This window comes from Lindgomyces ingoldianus (assembly GCF_010093535.1).
Source record: "Lindgomyces ingoldianus strain ATCC 200398 unplaced genomic scaffold BDR25scaffold_2, whole genome shotgun sequence".
Taxonomy (NCBI): Eukaryota; Fungi; Ascomycota; class Dothideomycetes; order Pleosporales; family Lindgomycetaceae; genus Lindgomyces; species Lindgomyces ingoldianus.
This window is the reverse complement of record NW_022985163.1, coordinates 1,960,238-1,982,223: the sequence shown is the minus strand read 5'-3', so window position 1 is coordinate 1,982,223 and position 21,986 is coordinate 1,960,238. Positions and strand designations below refer to the sequence as shown.

General features: G+C 27.9%; 1 protein-coding gene across 1 annotated transcript; it reads left to right on the top strand.

Moving 5' to 3' along the window:
* Positions 1 to 20,988: 20,988 nt before the first annotated feature.
* On the top strand, positions 20,989 to 21,165 carry BDR25DRAFT_179505 (uncharacterized protein; the record flags this gene model as incomplete). The annotated part of the gene is made up of 1 exon (XM_033684200.1): positions 20,989 to 21,165. A coding segment is annotated over one exon (177 nt), but the record flags the coding sequence as incomplete, so codon positions are not given.
* Positions 21,166 to 21,986: the final 821 nt, after the last annotated feature.

Genomic DNA, 21,986 nt, shown 5'->3' with positions numbered 1-21,986 from the left:
TTTACACAACGCATGCTGGAGCAAACTGCATGCAAATTAGCATAAAGGTGCACTTACATTAGGTATACATTTTTTTTAAAAAAGAATATAAGAAACACATAAGCTGACAGAGAAACAGCGTTACCGGGGTTTATCCGAAGAAATTCTGACTAACTAGCGCGTCCAAAAGAGGAGATTCTGCTAAACTTTTCGTTCTGCAAACCCGAATATAATAAGCAGAGCAAGCTCTGCTAATAATAACTTAATTTTAAAGTAGATTTTTTTTATACTAGTTTAAAAAGTAGTTGCTACTTTAAAAGATAATAAAAAGTAAAATAGCTTACTTTTTAGTATTAATACTTTAAATAGCTGTTATCTACTTCTAGTTACCTAGCTAGACTACTTTTAGCTGTTCTTATTTTTTTAAACTTATAATAACTACTCTAGTAGATATCTAGCCTATTATAAACCCTATTTTATTAAAGTTATATATATTATTATTTTAGATACTATACTTAGCTTTAATATTTTTTATAAAGTTAAACTAGTTTTAAATTACTATAAAATTTTTATAAAAAGCTTTTTTATAGTTATACTTACACTTAAACTTTACTTTAAGCTTTAAGTAACACTTAATAAATATATTTAGCTAGTTTATGCTAACATAGCTTATACTATAATTAGTGTGTAAAAAATTAGCTATATTAGCTACAGCTACTAGCTAAGAGGGAAATCCTTATACATCTAGCTTAAGTATGTGCTAAATAATTACTTACTTTTTATTATTATTTAGCTTTTATAAGTTAGCTATATAATTAGCTTAAAAAGGTTATCTAGTGTGTTAGTTACTTATTATTTTTTAAAAAACTTTATAGATAGCTATAGTGTGTTACTTAGTAAGTATTATATTTTATTTAAAAGCCTAAAGTGTAAGCTGCATCTAATGTTCTTTTAACATGTCTAAGTAGTGTTATTAGAAATGCATTAGTGTAAGAAAAGTAGTGTAGTAAGGTCTTAGTAAAAGTAAGTAACTTAGGTGTGTAAGCAACTTGCCTGTAAAGTATGTTAAGGCCTAGTTATATAATTAGCAGAGGTAGCAAAACTTCTTAATCTCTTCTAATACTGCAGCATTAATGTTGTAGCTAGCGCTAGTTAGCATCTTCTAGAGTTTATTTATGTAGGGGTGTCTAAATTAGTAGTAAAGGTAGTAGAGTTTTAATTTAGTAAAAAAAGACATAAATCTTTTCTTACTAACATTAAAAAAAAGTGTTCTTATTTTTATATAATAAGAATAGTAGTTTTATTTTTATGTATAATAACATTTAAAATATTATTAAAGTATACCTTAAGTTAGTTAGCATTTACTAGTAATAGCAGAAATAGTGTTAAAGTCTTTAAAATGTAGTATATAACTAGACTAATTAAGTTCTAGATTTATATAGTACTAATTAATCTTTTTAGTGTCAAGCTTTTAAAGCTAATATTTATTTAGCTAAGTGTTTAATTAATTTTTATATATAAGTTCTCTTATATATATGCCTTAAGTTAGAACTTACTAATAGTAAAGATTTTTACAGCGCCTATATCTTATAGTTTACTATAGTATACTATACAGTATTAGTTATTAAGAATAAACTGCTTAGTATACTTCTTAGGTTTAATGCTATAAATGTCCTCTTCTGTTGCACAGTATAGATAGGTAGTAGAGGTAAAGTAGTTAACAGCTTTTTTAGCATTTTTACATTTTCATTTTATTTTCTTTATATTATATAAATTATTTTTTAAGGTAACCTTTAAAGTTTTAGATGTATAAAGTAATAGCTTTATATAATAAGGTCTTATTATAAAAATCTTTATATAAGGTAACATACTAGTTCTTTACTTATATATAGTTATTATAAAAGTAGTTTAATAACTAACATTTTTTTATAGTAAATAAAGCACTTTTTTATTTATGTGCAGTTATCTCTAAATAATAGCCTAAACCTAGATAAAAATTTTCTACATTATTCTTTTCTATGTAAACAGAAGCTTCTCTCTTATTATATAAACTCTTATTATATAGAGTTATATTAGCAGTTTATATAGTATACATTAGGCAGTTTCTAGAGGTATTAGTTTACCTTTTAGTCTATAGTAACTTAAAGTAATGCTTATAAGTTACTAAATAAGGCCTTACATAAAAGCTTAATAGTAAATATAGTATGTTCTAGTTTTAGTTATTCTTAATAAGCTTATATAATAGCAGTTTGCAGTAAAACATCTTTTTAAAATTTTATTCTTAGTGCCTTTTATATAAGTACAAGCTTATTAATTATTATTTTAAAAACTTTATGTAAACTTTTATTAAAGTTTTTTTATTAGTATTATATAAAAGTTATTATTATTTAGTCTATTTAGTACTAGCTATAGTTTACATTAGTGTTAAAGTAACTACTTAAAGTGTTATATAAATGCTTCTAGGTATATCTAGAGCTTATGTTATGCATATAGTATATATTTACATAACTTTTTAGGATATCTAGAAAGATGTTTATATACTAAGTTTCTTACATATTTAGCTATTAATATAAATTAATAAAGATTTTTATTTTATTTATAAAAATATTATATAGTTAACTTATATAGTTATTATTTTTTTTATACTTTTTAAAATTATATAATTTTATTTACTAGAAGTTTTTCTTTAGCAGTTTCTTTTTAAAGTAAAAGTTTATATAAGTTGCAATGTAGTATAGATTATATAAGTAGTATTAGTAGTGTATACACTACTGCAGGCAGTAGTGTGTATAATTAAGGGTGTGGAGCAGGCGTTAGGTAGGGTGGCATGTATTGTTTATACAGTAATTAGTGTAGTGCTAGCTAAGGTGTAGGAGCTAGTAATGCTAGTATGTTTAGTGTTATTAGCAGCATTATGTTTAGTCTACTTTTATGTAGAGCCTTATATAGTAATAAAAGTTATATATAAAGCCTTTTTAGTGTAATTACTTTTTTTATGCTATATTATATAGCTTTTAGGCTTAGGTACTTTTATTACTTAGCTATAGTGTAATTCTTTTATTCTTTAGCACTTATATAAGCTTCTTTTTAAATGTGTAGCTAAGTACTAAGAAGTTTTATAGTATTTATTTTTTAAAATTCTTTATATATAAACTTAAAAAAGTAGCGCTTTTTTAAGTTATTATATATAAATTAGTAATTATATAACTTATATATAATTAAGTTTATAAGCTTATTAAAGCTTTTAACATGTTAATTTTATTATTTTAGTACTTTAGGCTAGTTTTATTTTATAGTGTTGCCTTTAATATCTCTATATTTTTTATAAGTTATTTATATAATAAAAATTACTTCTTATTTTTTTTATTAACTATTATATAAAGTTATTAGTTACTAGTAAAATTTTATTATAGTAGTATAGTTAATTATTTTTTTAGTAACTTATATAAGTACTACTATTATCTAGCTGCTAGATTGTGCAGCTTTAATAGCTTTAGTGTGCGCCTTACACTATCTTCTTCTTACTTTATACAGTAGCAGAGCTTTCTATATAATGTAAAAAATTAATCTACTATTATTTAGCTACTAGGTTATGCAGCTTTAATAGCTTTAGTGTGCCTCTTACACTATTTTCTTCTTACTTTATACAGTAGTAAAGCTTACTGTATAATATAAAAAATTAATCTACTATTCTAAAAAAATAAGTAACTAAATAAAGTACTTTATAAAGTGTAAGTGCTTTATTATTACTTTTTTTAAAAAATAAGTAATAAAATAAAGTACTTTATAAAGTATAAGTACTTTATTATTACTTTTACTAATTTATAGTTAATTAAATTAACTACTAATTAGTATTAAATAAGCTCTAATAGCTAGCTGCTTATAGTATAAGCACTTAAGTAGTAAAAGTAAGAGTAGTGTATAGTGTGCATAGTGTATAAGGTAGGTAAAGTAAGGGTAATATGTTTCTAGTTTTATTACTCTTATCTTTTCTTTATATAGAGGAAAAGGGTGATATCTAGATGTTTACGCACAGAGGTTCGCGCACAAGCATTATGTAACATAGATACGTGATCCTGCTCGTGCGCGATCGCTTGTATCCAGACCGTGACGCTGCTGCTGCGTACAGACAATATATATATAAAAAAAAAGTCTTTAGCGCAGCTTTAAACTTTTATTATGCGCTAGAAAAGAGCTTAAAAGCAAGTTAACTTTTTAGTAGATTATAAGGCAAAATATTTAAAAGAAGACCTCTTATTACTAGATAAACTTAAAGTGTTAAAGGTAAAAGCTGCAGGTCTTTCTTCTCTACAGCCTATGTTAAAGGGTTATAGGTTTTCTATATTATAGCTTACTAATGCTACTATAGTTTCTATTAACATAGATGTTTTCTAGTCTAGAGAGCTTTCCTAAGAGTAGTTTTATTTAAAAGAGACACTAAGTACTTATAAAAAATTAAAAAGGTATTTAAAAATTTTTAAATAAGTTCTTAAGTATTTTTACTAGTAAGCTATTTTCTTTATTTTACTAAGTACTTATTTCTTTAATAGTTTAAGATTTGTTTAACTTTATATTCTATTTTTTTCTCTTTTTATTTAGTAGTAGCTACTAGTATGTTTTTAGGCGTAAGTTTAAGCTTAGAGACATAGAACTAAAGGTGTATTTACATCTTCTTTAGTAGTCTAAGTTTGCAAATGCTAGAATATGTTTATAACGTACTTCACAGGCGAGTTGCTTACACACCTGAGTTGCTTACTTTTGCTAAGACCCTACTAAACTACCCTTCCTACACTAATGCATTCCCTACAACACTACTTAGACGCGCTAAAAGAACATTAGATATAGCTTACACTCTAAGCTTTTAAATAAGACATAAAACTTTTAAAGAAATATGCTGCAGCTATGTACAGAGTTTTATAAAAGATAATAAATAACTACAGCGCTAGATAACCTTTATAAGCTAATTCTACAGCTAAATTACAGAAGCTAAGTAATAAAAAAGAGCAGGTAATTATTAAGACTATACTTAAGCTATATGCGCAAGGAATTTCCCCTTAGATAGCATTTGTGGCTAATATAGCTAATTCTTTGCGCGCTAAGCGTAATCTAGGCTGTAAGGACAGAGCTCTGTACTACTACGCTAATACAACTAAAAAGGTGTGAATAATTAACTAACAATTAATTATTGCGTACAGAATAGTATATATACCTGTCGCACGTAAGCACTATCTTAGCCTTACACGTAAGCGCCATCTCGGCCTTACATAGGCTATGTTTGTATAAACTAGCCTAGTACGTTTGTAAAGCGTTATTTAGAGCTTAAAGTAACATTTAAGCGTAAGTACAACTATAAGAGAGCTCTCTATAAGAGTCCTAGGGTAATTTAGGGCAGGTTTAGCCTTATAGAGAATATTAAAGCTAAGTATAGCATCTAGGATAATAACATGTACAACTTTAGCAAGATAGAGTTTATAATTAGCTAAATATCTTTTAACTATACTTATGCTTAAAACTTTACTTTAAGCTCTAAATAACGCTTTATAAACATACTAGGCTAGTTTATGTAAACATGGCCTAGATTACGCTTAGCGCGCAAAGAATTAGCTATATTAGCTATAAATGCTATCTAAGGGGAAATTCCTCACGCATATAGCTTAAGTATAGTCTTAATAATCACCTGCTTCTTTTTATTACCTAGCCTTTATAATTTAGCTGTAAAATTAGCTTGTAAAAGTTACATAGCGCTATAGTTATTTATTATTTTTTATAAGACTTTACACATAGCAGCAGCACATTTCTTTAAGAGTTTTATGTCTTATTTAAAAGCTTAGAGCGTAAGCTGTATCTAACGTTCTTTAGTGCGTCTAAGTAGTGTTATGGGGAATGCATTAGTGTAGAAAGGGTAGTTTAGTAGGGTCTTAGCAAAAGTAAGCGACTTAGGTGTGTGAGCAACTCGCCTGTGAAGTATGTTATAACTTAATATAGTTTTATGCGCTTTTCTGTAAGTTTTTTTAATAGTCTTAGTATTTTTAGGTCTTTTATATCTAGGTATATATAATTATTTAGGTATATTTCTAGCGCTAGTTATTATTTTTAGTCTATAGTTTTCTTTATTACTTTCTAAGCTAACTGTGCTTTCTTAGCTAGCTTCTAGTGCAGTTCTAGCAATTAAGCTGTGCAATTTATAGCCTCTAGCAGATCTATAGGCTGTGTGCTATGCAGCTTATACTAAGAGGAATACCTAAAGTTTGCTTTATACAGGGTTTCTCTAGTAGTAGTAGATTCTGTAGTATTAATTATAAGTTATGCTATAAGTAGCTATTCTGCCGAATTATCTTATTTATATAACATATATTTACGCAGGTACTTCTCTATCTTTATGTTTACTTATTCTGTTTGTCTATTTATCTATAGGTAATAGGCAGTAGAGAGCTTATATTTAATTTTTAAGTGCGTAATTATAGCTAACTAGAATTTACTTATAAATAATTTATTTTAGTTAGAGATAATAGTCTTAGAATAGCTACAAGTAGCTAAAAAGTTTTTTTTTTAGTTTAAATATAAATTCTTTAGCTATAATGCATTTTTCTAAAGCTTATAGATAAATAAACTTCATAGTTTTATTAATAACTACTGTAATTATGTTACAGAGTTTTTTTATGCTAGGTTTGTAAAATAGTAGTAGCCTAGTAATAAAATCTATAGCTACTATAGTCTATAGTTAATCTAGCGCTGTAATAGGTTACAATCTTCTATATAGCTTATGTTATTGCAGGTTGTTTCTATTACATATATTGCACTCTTATAGGACTTTAATGCATAGATGCTTTAACTAAGGCACTTTTTTTAGTATTATATTTTTAGTCTTTTTTTATAGTAATCTAATTCTTAGATGTTTAAACATAAGAGCTTTATAATATTCTTTTATAAAGTTTTTCTATTCTTGTTTAGTAATTATAAGAGTACATAGTAGTTTTTTTTAGTTTAGTTTTTTATAAACTAATTTTTCTAGAGTTTTTTAAAATATTATAAATTCTTTTAAGTTCTCTTTATTTTCTGTAAAATAGTTAAAGTGTTAGCTAAAAGTGTTTACCTATTAGTTGCTACTGCTAGCTATATATTTAATAACAAAATTAAATTAGGCTAATTTTATTACTTATTATACATACATTAAAGATAGTTTTTTAGTTATTAGAAAAGTAACAAAGTTTATATAATTAGTAAAAATTATAAATTATTATATAAGCTTTTAAAGCTTAACTTTTTAATTTCTATATATATTTACTATAGCTTTTAATTCTTTGTCTAGAATAGTATAGTTTTGCTCTAATAGTGAAAAATTTACTAAATAGTAGACTACTAGATGCTATCTGCTATTCTTTTGTTTTTATTACAGAGCTAATCCCGCTGCTTATAAGGAAGTATTAGTATTTACTTCTATTTCTAGTGTAAAGTTGTACATTCTAAGGATAGAGTAGCTTGTTATAATCTATTTTAGTTCTTAAAAGGCTTTATCTATCTCTAGAGTCTAGAAGAACTTCTAAAAAGACCTTTTCTTTAATGTAGCATCTATAACAGGTAGTGTAATTTTTAAGTAGTCTTTAATTATTTTTTATATATATTCTGTTAAACTAAGAAATCTTTTTATTTCTATAACAGTTTCTAGAGTTAGCTAGTTAAGTACTTTAGTTACTTTAGTAAAATTTATTTTTATTTTTGTTTTATTAATAATAAACTCTAGGTACTTAGTTTTTTATATATTAAATTTATATTTTTCTAATTATAAGTGTAGTCTATATTTTTAAAGTTTATCTAGTATAAGTTGTACTTTTATAACATAGTCTGTCTTGTTTTCTTTTATATAAATAAAAATATTGTCTAAGTAGACAAGTATAAAAATGTCTAGGTATAGATTAAGTGCAGTATTAATTACTCTTTAGAAAGTAGCAGAAGTGTTTGTTAACCTAAATAGCATAATAAGAAGCTTATATAATGCTCTAGAAGTTCTAAAAGTAGTTATTTATTTATGTCTTTTTTTTATTCTTATCTTCTTAAATCTATCTTATATATTAAACTTTATAAAATGCTTTATTTCTTTTAATTAATTTATAATATTTTAAATAATTAGAAAAGAAAACTAATTTTTAATAGTATTCTTATTAAAAGTTTAGTAGTCTTAACAGACTCTAATTTTTCTATTTTTTTTCTTTACAAAGACTATAGCTAATGCTACTAGGCTATTACTTTTCTAAATATAGCCTCTTGCTAACATGTAGTCTATGTATTCCTGTAATGCTTCTTTTTAGGTTTTTGTTAAGAGACAGAGCTTATTCGCCTTTGACTAGGGATTTAGCTTAAGGTTAATTACATAGTCCTATAGCTAATGTAGGGGAAGCTCTTTAGAGTTGTCTAGAGTTTTAAATATGTCTTTATAGTCTTTATATTTTTTTAGTGCTTCTTTTTTAGGTTTTTTTATAATCTAATAAATTTCTACTTAGTCTAAGTCTTTTTTTTTTTAAATTTTTTAAAAAAGATTTCTTTTAGTTTTTTTTTATTATATAAATAGCTTATGCTTTTAGTTCTTAGTAGGGGAATTTCTAGAGTTTCTGCTTCTTTTAGAAGTAGCCTAATCCTTGCTTAGCTTATACGTGTGCTAGGCATTTATCCTTATAACATGCTAACTATGTTATTCTTGTGTGCTTAGACTTACTCTAGATTGTTATCTTTTTCTAGTTAATTTCTAGGTTATGTTTATAAAGCTAGTTATATCCTAATATAGCTTAGTATCTTCCTCTAAGCAGCAGTATACTTAACAACCTTTATTTATTAGTGTTGTCTGTGCTTAAGATTAATTTCTTTGTTTTAAGCTAAATATATTCTCTACTATATTTTATTAATAATATATTAGCTAAAAATACTTAAAAGAGTTTTTTTTTACTTAGTATAGTATATTATTTTTTTTAACTTAATTTAAATTAACAGTAGTAAACATGCACTTACTATTAATTAAGGCTAGGCCCTTTTAGCCTTTTAAGGTAAATTTAACAGTTAGGCTTCTTTTAGGGCCTTGTTCTATAGCTATAAAAACTCTTATATTATAGTAGATTTTATTATAATCTAAGGTCTTATCTATTCTAGTATTAAAATAGATTTTGTTGTAATTTATTAGATTACTTTTTTCTATTTTTAAAATAATTTTTATTTAGTAGTAAGCTTTTTTCTTTTATATTTTATATTTTTAGTGCCTTTTTACTATATATTCTTTAACTAGGTATTGCTTGTCTTTTATTTAATAATATTATAGCAAATTATTATCTATAGCGTTGTTACAGTCTACGGTTGGACCAGCGTAACTCCACCAACAGTGCTCCACAATTTGGGTAGGACGGAACAGGGTTCGCTTATAGGCTAATTAGAAGACGCAGAGGCAGCGCAGATGCCCTTAGTAATAGACAAATGCGTTGTCTAATAAGAAGGACAGGCAATAGGTCTAGAAGCTAAAAAGAGCCTAAGGAGCTCTTCTTAGCAGACTCCTATAAACTCTCTCTACTCCCCTTAGCAACCTAGCACATGTATATAGTTAAGCTATAAACACCTCTTAGAAGGTGTGTTTAACATTTAGTTTATTCTTTACATAGACTAAGTAGCATTTAGCTTTCTAAAGAGCTATAATACTATTTGTATATCTTACACTATATATACCTCTAACTCTGTCTAACAAGACTGTTTAACCTAGCTACTATACTGCTGCAAAGGGCAAACTATAATCTAGTTACTCTACCTCCCTCTAGTAGCCTATTAGCCTGTACGTAGGACTGTACACCCTACTAGTTGGCCCCTACTATCCGCTCTAGCTTCCCCCCCTAGGAATATTATTAGACCTAAGTGCTTTTATAAAGCAAGGATTGTAACATTAAACACTACCCCTTTAAAAAGTATAACTACTTAACACAACTTAGATTTAAACATAGCCTACGCAGCCCTATCTAGATCTATAGAAGCTCTAAGCTAAAGTAAAGCTATTCTAGTAGAACAGATTAATATAATCTAGGATAACATTAAGAAACTTTAGTAGATTAGTAAAGAAATTAGTAAACTAGTAAATTTTTAATAGAAAGTTGTAAACTTTTGCTAAAAAGTAATAAATTTATAAAACGCCCTAAAACCTACAAGCCTTTAAGAGGCTACTAGCTACGCCTATTAGATACATAAACTAAGAGTAGAGCTAGTAAAGATACAAAATATTTTAACTAAGAAGGCAAGTACTGCAGCTAAGAAGACTTTAAGACTAGCCCCTCTAAAGCCTTTTAAAGGCTTGTTAAAAGACCTTTGCTTATTCTTTATAAAATGTTACCTTTACATGTAATATAATAAAGGAGCATTTTAAACTAACGCAGAAATAATATCCTAGATAGGACTACACCTAGAAGGCCCCCCTATAATCTAGTTTTAACTACACGCAGATAATTAGATAGATTTTATAGCTAACAGCGCACTACTTAACTCTAAAACTAAAAAAGTATTTAGTAGTGTTAAAAACTTTAAAGTAGCTTTAACAGCTATCTATAGAACTCTAGACAAGAAAAGGATTGCTACTAATAAATTAAACACTATAAGACAGGGCAAAGGCCTAGTCTAGTATTATGCAGCCTAGTTTAGGGAACAACTAGCCATCTATAGATAGAGTGACTAGAAGGCCCTATGCTGCATGTTCTATAATAGATTAAACAACAAGGTAAAAAATAAATTTATACATGTTAACAAACTAACTACTTTTAACATATACATTATAAAAGCAACAACCTATAATAACTATTATAAAGAGTGTAAAAGAGAAAAGAACATAAAGAGAACCTTCTAGAAGCTAGAATTTGTTCTAAAAAAGAAAAAGATTCTATAATATAATAAAAAACTAATAGACTTTAGTTACATAAAGCACATATAAAGCCCCCCCTTAAAGAAAAACTAAGTTCTAAGATGTAATAAGCTGCCTCTAATAAAGGAACAGCAAAAGTAGTTAAAGGATAAGGCCTACCTAAACTATAGAAAAGTAGGACACTTCTGCTAAAATTACCTAGACTTTTAGAAAAGAGAGAATAAAAATACCTCGATAATAATAAAAACTATTAGCGCTAAATACAGCCTTATAGATAAAAACATATTAGAAAGACTAGATAATAGACTTTACTAGTAATGCAAAGAAAACTACTCTTTAAATAGTTACCTTAAAGTGTATTAAAAGGTAGCTATTTAGAACTTTAGCAGCTTAGACACAGTGTTGCAGGACCTTATAATCTTTAAAAAATATAGAAAAAAAACTTAAATTTAAGGATACATTATAAATGTTTAAAAAGAAGAGAAATAATTTCCTCTTTAAGACTAAACGCTTAGCACTTTAGCAAAAGAACTTTCTTAACAGTTTTAGAAATATAAATGCTAGAAGTGCAGCCTACAGCATAACTACCTAAGCTACTGCATAGTCTTGCTGCACTAGATAAACATTAGTAATAATTACTTAATGTTTAACATAATACAGTAGATAGCTAGAGTAAAATATAACATTATAGATAAAAAAAATAATAGTAGTTTTTTATTAAGATCTAAGACTAGAAACTAAAAGGACTAAGTAGACCTACTAGGTTTAAAATCCTAACACTAGTACCTAGAAAACCTAAAACATAACTTCTAAGCCTTATAATCAGCAGAAAGGCTTTAGCAATGCAGCAGAACTATAAATAGTGCGTACTCTGCGGCAGCAACGCCCACAGCACTAATAACTGCTAATAAAAGGGGCACCTAATACAGCTTGTACAAACACAAGAATACCTCTAGTAGACTTAAAAGAGCTTTCTTAATACTTTACATAGACCTAATAATTATCTATACCCTTAGTATTAATGCACATAATAGTATTATGTTAAGCACTAGAACAATAAGCATTAAGCAGGCTAGTAGCCTACATAGGAAAAGAACTATAATAGTTGCCTATAGCAGGGAACAGCCTTAGCCTGCAAAATAATAAATTGCTACACTTATTAAAACGCTCCTCCTTATAAATAAAAAGAATAGATAAAGTGTAAAGAATAAGAACACTATAAGTTTTATTACTTCTAATAAAAAGTAGTAAGAAAAGAGGATTATCGAATATTACACTACCTAGTTAAAAATTATAAATGTAAAGTAGCTAACTATTACAACTAAAAGCATTAAATCTATAAGAAAAAAAGAAATAAGTTTAATAACAACCTATAAGACATAGACCTATACCCTCTTTTAGATAAAAAAGTCTTCTACAACATATTAGTCTTAGTTGCAGTAGGACAAGGGACTAAACATAGCCTAACTACTACCTTTACATATAAAGGATAAACTAGATTAGCTCTTATAGACAGCAGATGCACCTTTACTACTATAGATAAAGATTAAGTAGATAAAAATAAATTTTTTTTCTGCATAAAAAAAACTCTGTTTAAGGTAACTCTTGCTAACACATTATTAATTAAGTATAGTAAAGGATAGATTAACCTAGAAACGCGTAAATAAGACTTTAAAACCTTAAATATAAAAAATTAGAAGTCTATAAACATACTCCTACTAGAAGATAAATATAATGTAATTTTAGGTTATAATTAGCTTAGAACATATAACTTTATAATTAACTAGAGAATAATAACTATTAAGAGCCTAGAGGACTATGTATATATAACCTAGTTAGCATGCTATAACAACAAATGCTTAATTTATAAGTAAGTAAAATAAAGTAGCAGTTACTACTCTAAAAAAGAAAAACTAAAAAAATTTCCCTACTAAAAGCTAGAAGCTTAGGCTATTAGAATAATAAAAAAAGAACTTAAAGAAGTCCCCTATAAAGAAATAAGAGATAATAAGAATGTAGAGTAGGTTAGAATTTTTAGGATCTAAAATAAAGGCAATATCTCTATTAAGTATAAGGACTACAAGGATATGTTTAAGACACCTAAATACCTAGAAGAATTACTGCTACATTAGCCCTAGAACTATGCTATTAACTTAATAAAAAATGATAACTTAAAGACCTATAAGCTTTACCTTTTAACAAGAATATAAAAGAAAGCCTTGTAGGAATATATTAACTAAATATTAGCATAAGGCTATATCTAAGAAAGCTATAGCTTAGTTGCCTTAGCTGTAGTCTTTATAAAAAAGAAAGAAGAAAAAATCTATGTATACTAGAATTATAAAACTCTAAATAACAACATAATCTAAGACTAGTTCCCCTTACTAATTATATAAGACATTATAAACTAATTAAAAGGAACTTAGTCCTTTATAAAGTTTAACATATAAGACAGATTTAACAAGATAAGGATAAAAAAAGGAGATAAATAGCTTATAGTGTTTAAAACCTTATAGGGACTTTATAAACTATTAGTAATGCTATTTAGCTTAACTAACACTCTAGTAACATTCTAATAAATTATTAACACTACTTTTAATCTATACCTTAACATCTTTACTCTAGTATACCTAGATAACGTTCTTATCTACTTAAAAGATACCTTAGAAGACTACATACAAAAGGTACAAAAAGTTCTAAAAAAGCTAAGAGAATACAGGCTCTACCTGCAGCTCTCTAAATGCAAATTCTATGTTAGAGAAACAGAATATTTAGAATTTATAATTAATAGTAAAAAAATAAAGATTAACCTAGCTAAAGTATAAAAGGTACTTAAATAGCTAAAACTAGCATTAGTTAAGAAAGTTAAAGGATTTTTAAGACTATTAGGATACATTAGACAAATAATTAAAGACTACTTAAAAATTACCTTACCCTTTATAAACGCTACTACTAAGAAACAGGCTATAACAAAGTTTGTCTAGACTCTATAAATAGAAGAAGCATTTATATTGTTAAAATAAGCTATAATAATTAAGCTAGTATTAAAGATGTATAACTTATAACTAAATACTAAGATTTATACAGACGCATCCTTAGAAGCTAGTAGAGCTGCATTCTACTAGAAGCAGGAGGATAGGAGATAGCACCTAGTAGCGTATTACTCTGCTAAGTTCTTAGGACCTAAAGCAGGCTATAGCATACCTAACAAAGAGTTAAAAGCAATACTAAACGCTGTAAGAGTATAGGCTACAGAGCTACACAAAATAGTAAAACCCTTTTATATTATAACTAATTATGTAAAGTGAATTATGTTTTTAATAGTAAAGAAACTCTTCTTAATGCACATAAGATAAGTAATAGAGCTTGCATAGTTTAACTACATTATTAAACATGTCCTAGGAACATAGAATTAGCAGGCTAACGCTTTTAGTTAAAGACCTAACTACTTTAACAAAGAAGAAGAAGAAACTAAGAAGTTTACCCTTTTTAAGAAAACTAGCAAAGGATAGCTCTATAATAGGCCTAGGCCTATAAAGGAACTCTGCGCGCTTACAGCATGTAAGTAGGGATAAAAGAACCTAATCTGTAAATACTATAAGTCCCTAATGTTTAGACACCCTAGAATAGGCACTCTGCAGAAAAAACTAAGAGCTACTATACTATAATAAATACTAAAAGTAAAGCAGCTATGCATAGAGGTGCTTAGAGAATGCAATACCTGCAACAGAAATAACTTATAAAGGCATAGGGCCTATAGATACCTATAACTAATTAAAGCCCTAAAGTAACTATAGATAATAATTATAATAGACTTTATTACAGAACTACCCCTATCTAAGAAACTAGAAATAGAAAGAATGTGCAACATAATTATAGTAGCTTTTAATAAAACTACTAAATACCTACACACTTAGCCCTTAGAAAAAATAATAACTGCTAAAGAATTTATTTATAAATTAAAACAAAATGTTATATTAATATATAAGTGCTTTAAAATTATTATTTCTAATAAAGACAAACTATTTACTAGCAGATTCTAGAAAGCAGCTATGCAACACCTTAGCATAACCTATAGGCTATCTACAGCATACTATCTCTAGACAGATGGCTAAACTAAAAAAGTAAATGCTAAAGTAGAAAAATACTTAAAAAAATACATCTTCTATACTTAGAATAACTAGGTAGAATAGCTTCTAATAGCATAGCTAGCTATTAACACAGTAGAATCTGCTATAATAAAGGAAACACTATATAAAGCTAATTTTAGCTATAACTTGTACTTTACACTATAAGGAAGCTAGCCTATAGATTCTTAAGAATTAACAAATTAACTATTAAGCCTATAAAGCATTTATAAGAAATTAGTAATTAAAGCTAGATTAAGCTAAAAAATAATAAGAAAATAAGTAAATAAATTATAATAACTAGAACTAAAAATTAATCTAGAAGATTACATATATTTTAAAACTAAAAACCTTAAAATGTCCTAACCCTCTAGGAAGCTAGCAGAAAAAAGAATAGGACTATACAAGGTCCTGTAAATGCAATAAGATAATTATAAACTAAAGCTTTCTCTACATATAAAGATACACCTGTAGTTCTACATCTCTAGACTAGAAAAAGTACCTAAAGAAGTTCTTCTATCTACATAAAAATAGAAAGATAAAGAAACAGAATATAAAGTTAAGCGCATTATTAGTAATTAAAAAAATAAAAAAGAATTCCTAGTAAAATAAAAAAGATAGCTTACTAGTAAGAACACCTAGAAACTAGCTAAGAATTTGCAGAACACGTAGCTATTAGAATAGAGGTACCTTTAGGCTTATCTAAAAGAAACTAGCTAGGCAATAAGGCACCTATATTAAAAGGAACAGCTATGTTATTATTAGATAGTAGCAGCCTTTAGAGATAAGTCTTTATAAATAAAGGCTAAAGAAAAGAACAGCCTTTTACTTTAGCCTTAAGGGCTTCTATCTTATCTAAGGATAAGAGGTCCCCTTTTAAGTATTTTACATGTTAAGCCTCTAGCAGATCTAATAACTTTTAGATATAATCTTACTTAGAACACTCTCTAGCTATTGCCTCTAAAGACTTCTAAACCTAACGCAACATCTCTTCCCTAAGCTTCTACTTATAAGCCTTTAAAGTAACAGCGTTTTAAAAAAGCGTTTCTTTCTCTTTCTTTAACTAATTCTATACAGCGTTAGAGACAAAGGTGTTACACTTACTATGCTTTTTTACACACTTAACGCACCTATCTAAGGACAGAGTTAACACATATAATAACCCTAAAAACTAGTAAGCGCTATAGAGCCTTATTTTTATCTAATAAAAAGGATTAAAGCAGAGTGCAACGTAAGGATAGTAAGATAAATAGAACTAATAAGCTATTTAGTTAAAAAAAAATGTTAAAGATACCTTTTAGTAGGTAAGCGCTTACTTTATAAACAAACCTTTACTAACACAGTTGTGCAAGCAGAGCAGTAAGAACACTACTAAGGAGGGGAGGCAGTGTGTTATAGTCTACAGTTAGACTAGTGTAACTCCACTAACAGTGCTCCATAATTTAGGTAGAACAGAACAGGGTTTGCTTATGGCTAATTAGAAGACGCAGAGGCAGCGCAGATGCCTCTAGTAATAGACAAATGCGTTGTCTAATAAGAAGGACAGGCAATAGGTCTAGGAGCTAAAGGGAGCCTAAGGAGCTCTCCTTAGCAGACTTCTATAAACTCCCTCTACTCCCCTTAGCAACCTAGCACATGTATATAGTTAAGCTATAAACACCCCTTAGAAGGTGTGTTTAATGTTTAGTTTATTCTCTACATAAACTAAGTAGCATTTAGCTTTCTAAAGAGCTGTAATACTATTTATATATCTTATACTATATATACCTCTAACCCTGTCTAACAGGACTGTTTAACCTGGCCACTATACTGCTGTAAAGGGCAAACTATAATCTAGTCACTCTACCTCCCTCTAGTAGCCCATTAGCCTGTACGTAGGACTGTACACCCTACCGGTTGGCCCCTACCATCCGCCCTAGCTTCCCCCCCTAGGAATATCATTAGACCTGAGTGCTTCCACGAAGCAAGGATTGTAACAAGCGTAAGCTCTCTACTAAAAGTAATAAAAGACGCAGCTTAAGGTATCTTTGCAGTTAGGCTACATCTTCTGTTAGTAGTTAGGTCCTGTGCTGCAGTGCAGACAGTTAGGCATTTTACATGTTGTTAGTAATCTGTCTAATATGTTAGCCTATATTTTGCTTTCTTAAATGCTTTAGGGCTACTATCCTGCTTAGTGCTTAGTAGGCTAGTGCTGTACACAGTATTTATTTATGCATAAGTACTATGTGTAAGAACACTTGCGCAGGTTTTTATAGACAAGAATTAGTTATGTTTATGTCTATTAAAAATACTTCTTTATCCTAATTATCTATAATAAGTAGTTCTAGTATATACATTAAAACTCTTTATATTACTAACTTTTATAAAGAATGTAATAGCTTTTTAATTATTATAACTTTAGTTTTTTTTAAAATATTACTAACACTAGCAGTAGCGTTTCTAGGCAATTATAGCATAAAGATAGTGTCTGCAGCAGTGTGCTATTCTAATTAGGTTCTTTTTTATATAAAAGGATTTTTTTAAAGAACTTCTACTATTCTTTCTTATTTAGCATGTTATAGTGTACTATAGTAATTTTCTTTATAATAGTGTAGATGTTAACATTGTTATTAAGGACTACTTTATAGAGCCCTATTCTGCATATATTAGGCCTATGTATATCTCTACACTTTTAACAGTTTTTTTAGTTAAAACAGTTAGCAAGTCTTTCTACTAAGATTCTTAACATAGGTTGCTAAAAAAAAATCTTTTTCTTTTTCTATTTTATATTTTTAACATAGTTAGTAACTTATGTTTATTTTTACTATTTTTTAAAAATAGCAGCTTGTTTAATAGCTCTAAAAATACTATTTTTATTTTAGACTTTAACTTTTTAGTAGTTCTTTAAATATTTTAAGAATTTATAGTTACCTTTATATTTCTAGTAGAGTTTTTTATTTAGTCTATTATAAATCTTAATTACTAGTAGACCTTACTTTATGTGTATTACTTTTATAAATAGTTTTTTATTTTTATTCTTTAGGTTTTTAGAGTCTAGGTAATTATAGTAAAAGTGTTTTACTTTTTTATAATTAAAGTAGGCTTTTTTTAAGCTATTTTTATTATTTTTTACTTAAAGGTAGCTTTTTACTTTAAAAAAACTTACTTTTTTTTAAAAGTACTATATATATACTTAGTGTAACTAAGGTTTATTAGTTTACTATTAAACTAAAGGTTTTTTTTTTTTAAGAAATGTGTTAGATTTTAGAGTAATTACACTAGGTTATTTTTTTATTAAAGTGTTCTTAATGTTGTCTATTATAGGTTAGCGCTTTTTAGATGTAGTTTTTAAAAGTAGTTAGCTTTTCTATATATATAAACTTATTCTTTATTACTTTAGAAAGTTTATTATAAAACATCTATTTAATTACTTTTTAGTCTGTCTATCTACTAATAGCTAGTTATTTATAGAAGTGAGCTGTGTATTACTAAACTATTTTTTTATTATAAAGTGTCTATTTTATTTACTACCTTTTCCTTTTAATTAATAACTTTATAGATAGCAGTTAGTGCTTTTTTAAAAGTGTCTAAGTTCTAAAAAATCTTTCAAGTTTCTAAAAAAAAGTATTTTTTATAGTCTTATACCTTATCTAGTTATTTATATGTAGTTAAAACTAAATAGCTAGAGATTCTTTTAAATATAAACTTATTTATGTAACGTACCTAACAGGTTGGCCACTTTTGCTAAGCCCCTACTAAACTCTACCTATCTACATAATGCCTTAACAACAACACTAGATTAAATCTTCTAAAGAACGTTAGATATAGCTTACTCTTTAGGCTCTTAAACAAGACTTAAAACTCTCCTTGCCACGCGCTGCAGCTATCTATAATGTCTCTCACACAACACTAAGCAATTAACGCGCTAGACAGCCTTCACAAGCAGAATGCTAGCCTAAATTAAGGAATCTAACTAAGCTTAAAAAGGAGGTAGTTGTTAAGTACATACTTAAGCTTATTACACGCAGATTTCCCCCTAGGCTTGCAGCTGTAGCTAATATAGCTAATTCCTTGCCTGCAGAGCGCAATCTAGGCCAGGTTAGCTTAAACTAGACTAGTATGTGGGTTAAGCACTACTCTAAGTTTATAATAAAGTTTAATTGCAAGTATAATTATAAGAGAGCACTCTATAAAGATCTAGAGGTTATCTAGGGCTAGTTTTGCCTAGTAGCTAACATAAAAGCTAAGTATAGTATCTAGGATAAAGACAGGTATAACTTTAACAAGTTAAGCTTTATAATAGGCTAGATATTAACTAGAGCAGTTGTTACAGCTTTAGAGAGACAAAGACAGCTAAAGGCAATATAGTAAGGTAATAGGGAGTAGATAATAGTTATCTAGGGCATTAACATAATAGGGTAGGCTATAAGATTACAAAGCTTTAAGCAGCAAATAAGGCTGCTACGTAACATAGATTGCATAAAAGAAAGCAAATTTAGGCAAAAGAGACCTTAATAGTTAAGGATAGGGCTTGTCTAACTGCTCTAAAGGAGTTTAGAGCGTGTAGTAATAGGAAGAAGCTAAAGACGCAGGTGCGCACTAAAGAAGGTAAGCTAAGTTAAAGGCAATACAGGCAGTGTAATTAGACTAGGCATAACTTACATACATGTAAGCAAGTAGCAGAAGTAGACTCTAAATAATATCTTGTGTTGTATTACTTTATACAGGGCTAAAGTAGGCTGTTTTGCGAGAGAATGGGGTGGTTTTAGTAGGGGCTTGGCAAAAGTGGCCGGCTAACCTGTGTGGCCGGCCAACCCGTTAGGTACGTTAATTATTTCTTTATCTGTCTAAAATGCACCTTTATTATATTACATATAAAGGTAACATTTTATAAAGAAGGGTTTAAAATCCTTAAGTGTGCTATTAAAAGGTGTTAGAAAAGCTAGCTATAAAGACTTTTTTAATTTAATACTAGCTTTCTTAAGTGCTGTGTTCCTTAGGTTAGCCACTTCTATGTAAAGTGCTTAGAGTTGCTAGGCAGCTAGGTCTTATTAGGCTTAGTGTAGAAGCTGTGCTTTAAAGTTTTTAAGCTTTTATTAGAGATATAATATTTACTAATTCTAAGCTTTTTCTGTCTAGAATAGGGCTTTACCTGTGCCTACAGCAAAGGCACCTATTATTTTAATGTTAGAGTGTAAGGTGTAAAAAGCTATACTTTAAAAAAAAGTAGTAATTACTATTATAATTTTTACTTAAATAAAATAGTAATTTTTAGAGTATAACAGCTTATAAAATAAAGTTAATAAAAGAGAAGAACTTAGCTAGATTAAGTGTATAGTCTGTCTAGCAGAGTGTATAAATAGCAGGTGTAAAAAGGCAGATTGTAGTTTGCCCTAGCAGCTGTATAGGGAGCTAGGAAACTAATCTAAAGGATAGAATAGAAGGTATATATAGTGCAAATATACAAGGCGGCAATGTTCTTTTTAAAAAAGTATTAATGCTTTTTAGTCTATTATAGAAATGAAACTAAATAGTAATTACAGGTTTTTAATCATAGTTATAATTAAAACTATATACATAAGGTTTACATGCAGTGCATGCAATGCCTGCAGCTTGGCTCCTGCGCGCATGGCGCGCATTGCAGGCATAACCCTTGTCCCTATTAGACAATGCATTCCTCCACGCACTAGTCTAAAATGCAAAGCCATTCCTCATCTGTCTAATCACGTGATCTGTGTAGTGCGGGCTTAAGAACTTCCCAGCCGTGGTTATTAAACTGTGGGGAACCGCCGATTGGTCGCTTATAACCTGTTCTTAGGTTGTAACACAACCTTCCTAAAATTAATGTCTGTATAAGATACCTAAGACATGCTCTACAAGTGTTAAATTAACATGTACTAAGGCTTACCTAATTATATTATACATAACTCTAGTATAAACTTTGCATCTAAAGACTTTTAGAATTATGTAAAGATTATAGAAGTAACATGTTAATAAATGTTAGTAGAAGCCTATTAGGCTCTAGAGAAGATTAAGCGCGCGCACGCACTACTGCAGCGCGCATATAACATCCTCTGTGTAGAATTAGATAATTGTACAAACAATAAGTTAGTGTTGCAGATAGCTGTTAAAGCTATTATTAATATAGTAAGACTAAACAGTTTTATACCTATATTACTTATGTTTAGAATATATCTAAGAATTAACATAGATTTTACACTATCTCTTAATATTATTATATAAGATAACGCTGTATAAAAGGTAATAAAAATACTTTAAAGTAAAAGAGTAAAAGATAATATTAATTATATAATTAATACCTAGAACAGCTTAACTTTATATAAAGTACTAAATTTTCTACTTAGTTTAAAAGTAATAATATAGCATAACAAAAAAAAATAGCTAGGCTTATATAAGATAAAAAGAATTAAGAACTAACATACTTTACAGGCAAGTTGCTTACACACCTAAGTTGCTTACTTTTACTAAGACCCTACTACACTACTTTTTTTACACTAATGTATTTCTAATAATACTACTTAAATATATTAAAAAAATGTTAGGTACAGCTTATACTTTAGGCTTTTAAATAAAATATAACACTTTTTAAATAACATGCTGCAGCTATCTATAAAGTCTTTTAAAAATAATAAGTAACTAACACACTAAATAACCTTTTTAAGCTAATAATATAGCTAACTTATAAAAGCTAGATAATAATAGAGAGAAAGTAATTATTTAGCACATACTTAAGCTAGATATGTAAGACTTTCCTCTTTAGCTAGTAGCTATAGCTAATATAGCTAATTCTTTATACACTAAGTATAATATAAGCTATATTAGCATAAACTAGCTTAATATATTTATTAAGTGTTACTTAAAGCTTAAAGTAAAGTTTAAGTGTAAGTATAACTATAAAAAAGCTTTTTGTAAAAATTTTATAGTAATTTAAAGCTAGTTTAACTTTATAAAAAATATTAAAGCTAAGTATAGTATCTAGAATAATAACATATATAACTTTAATA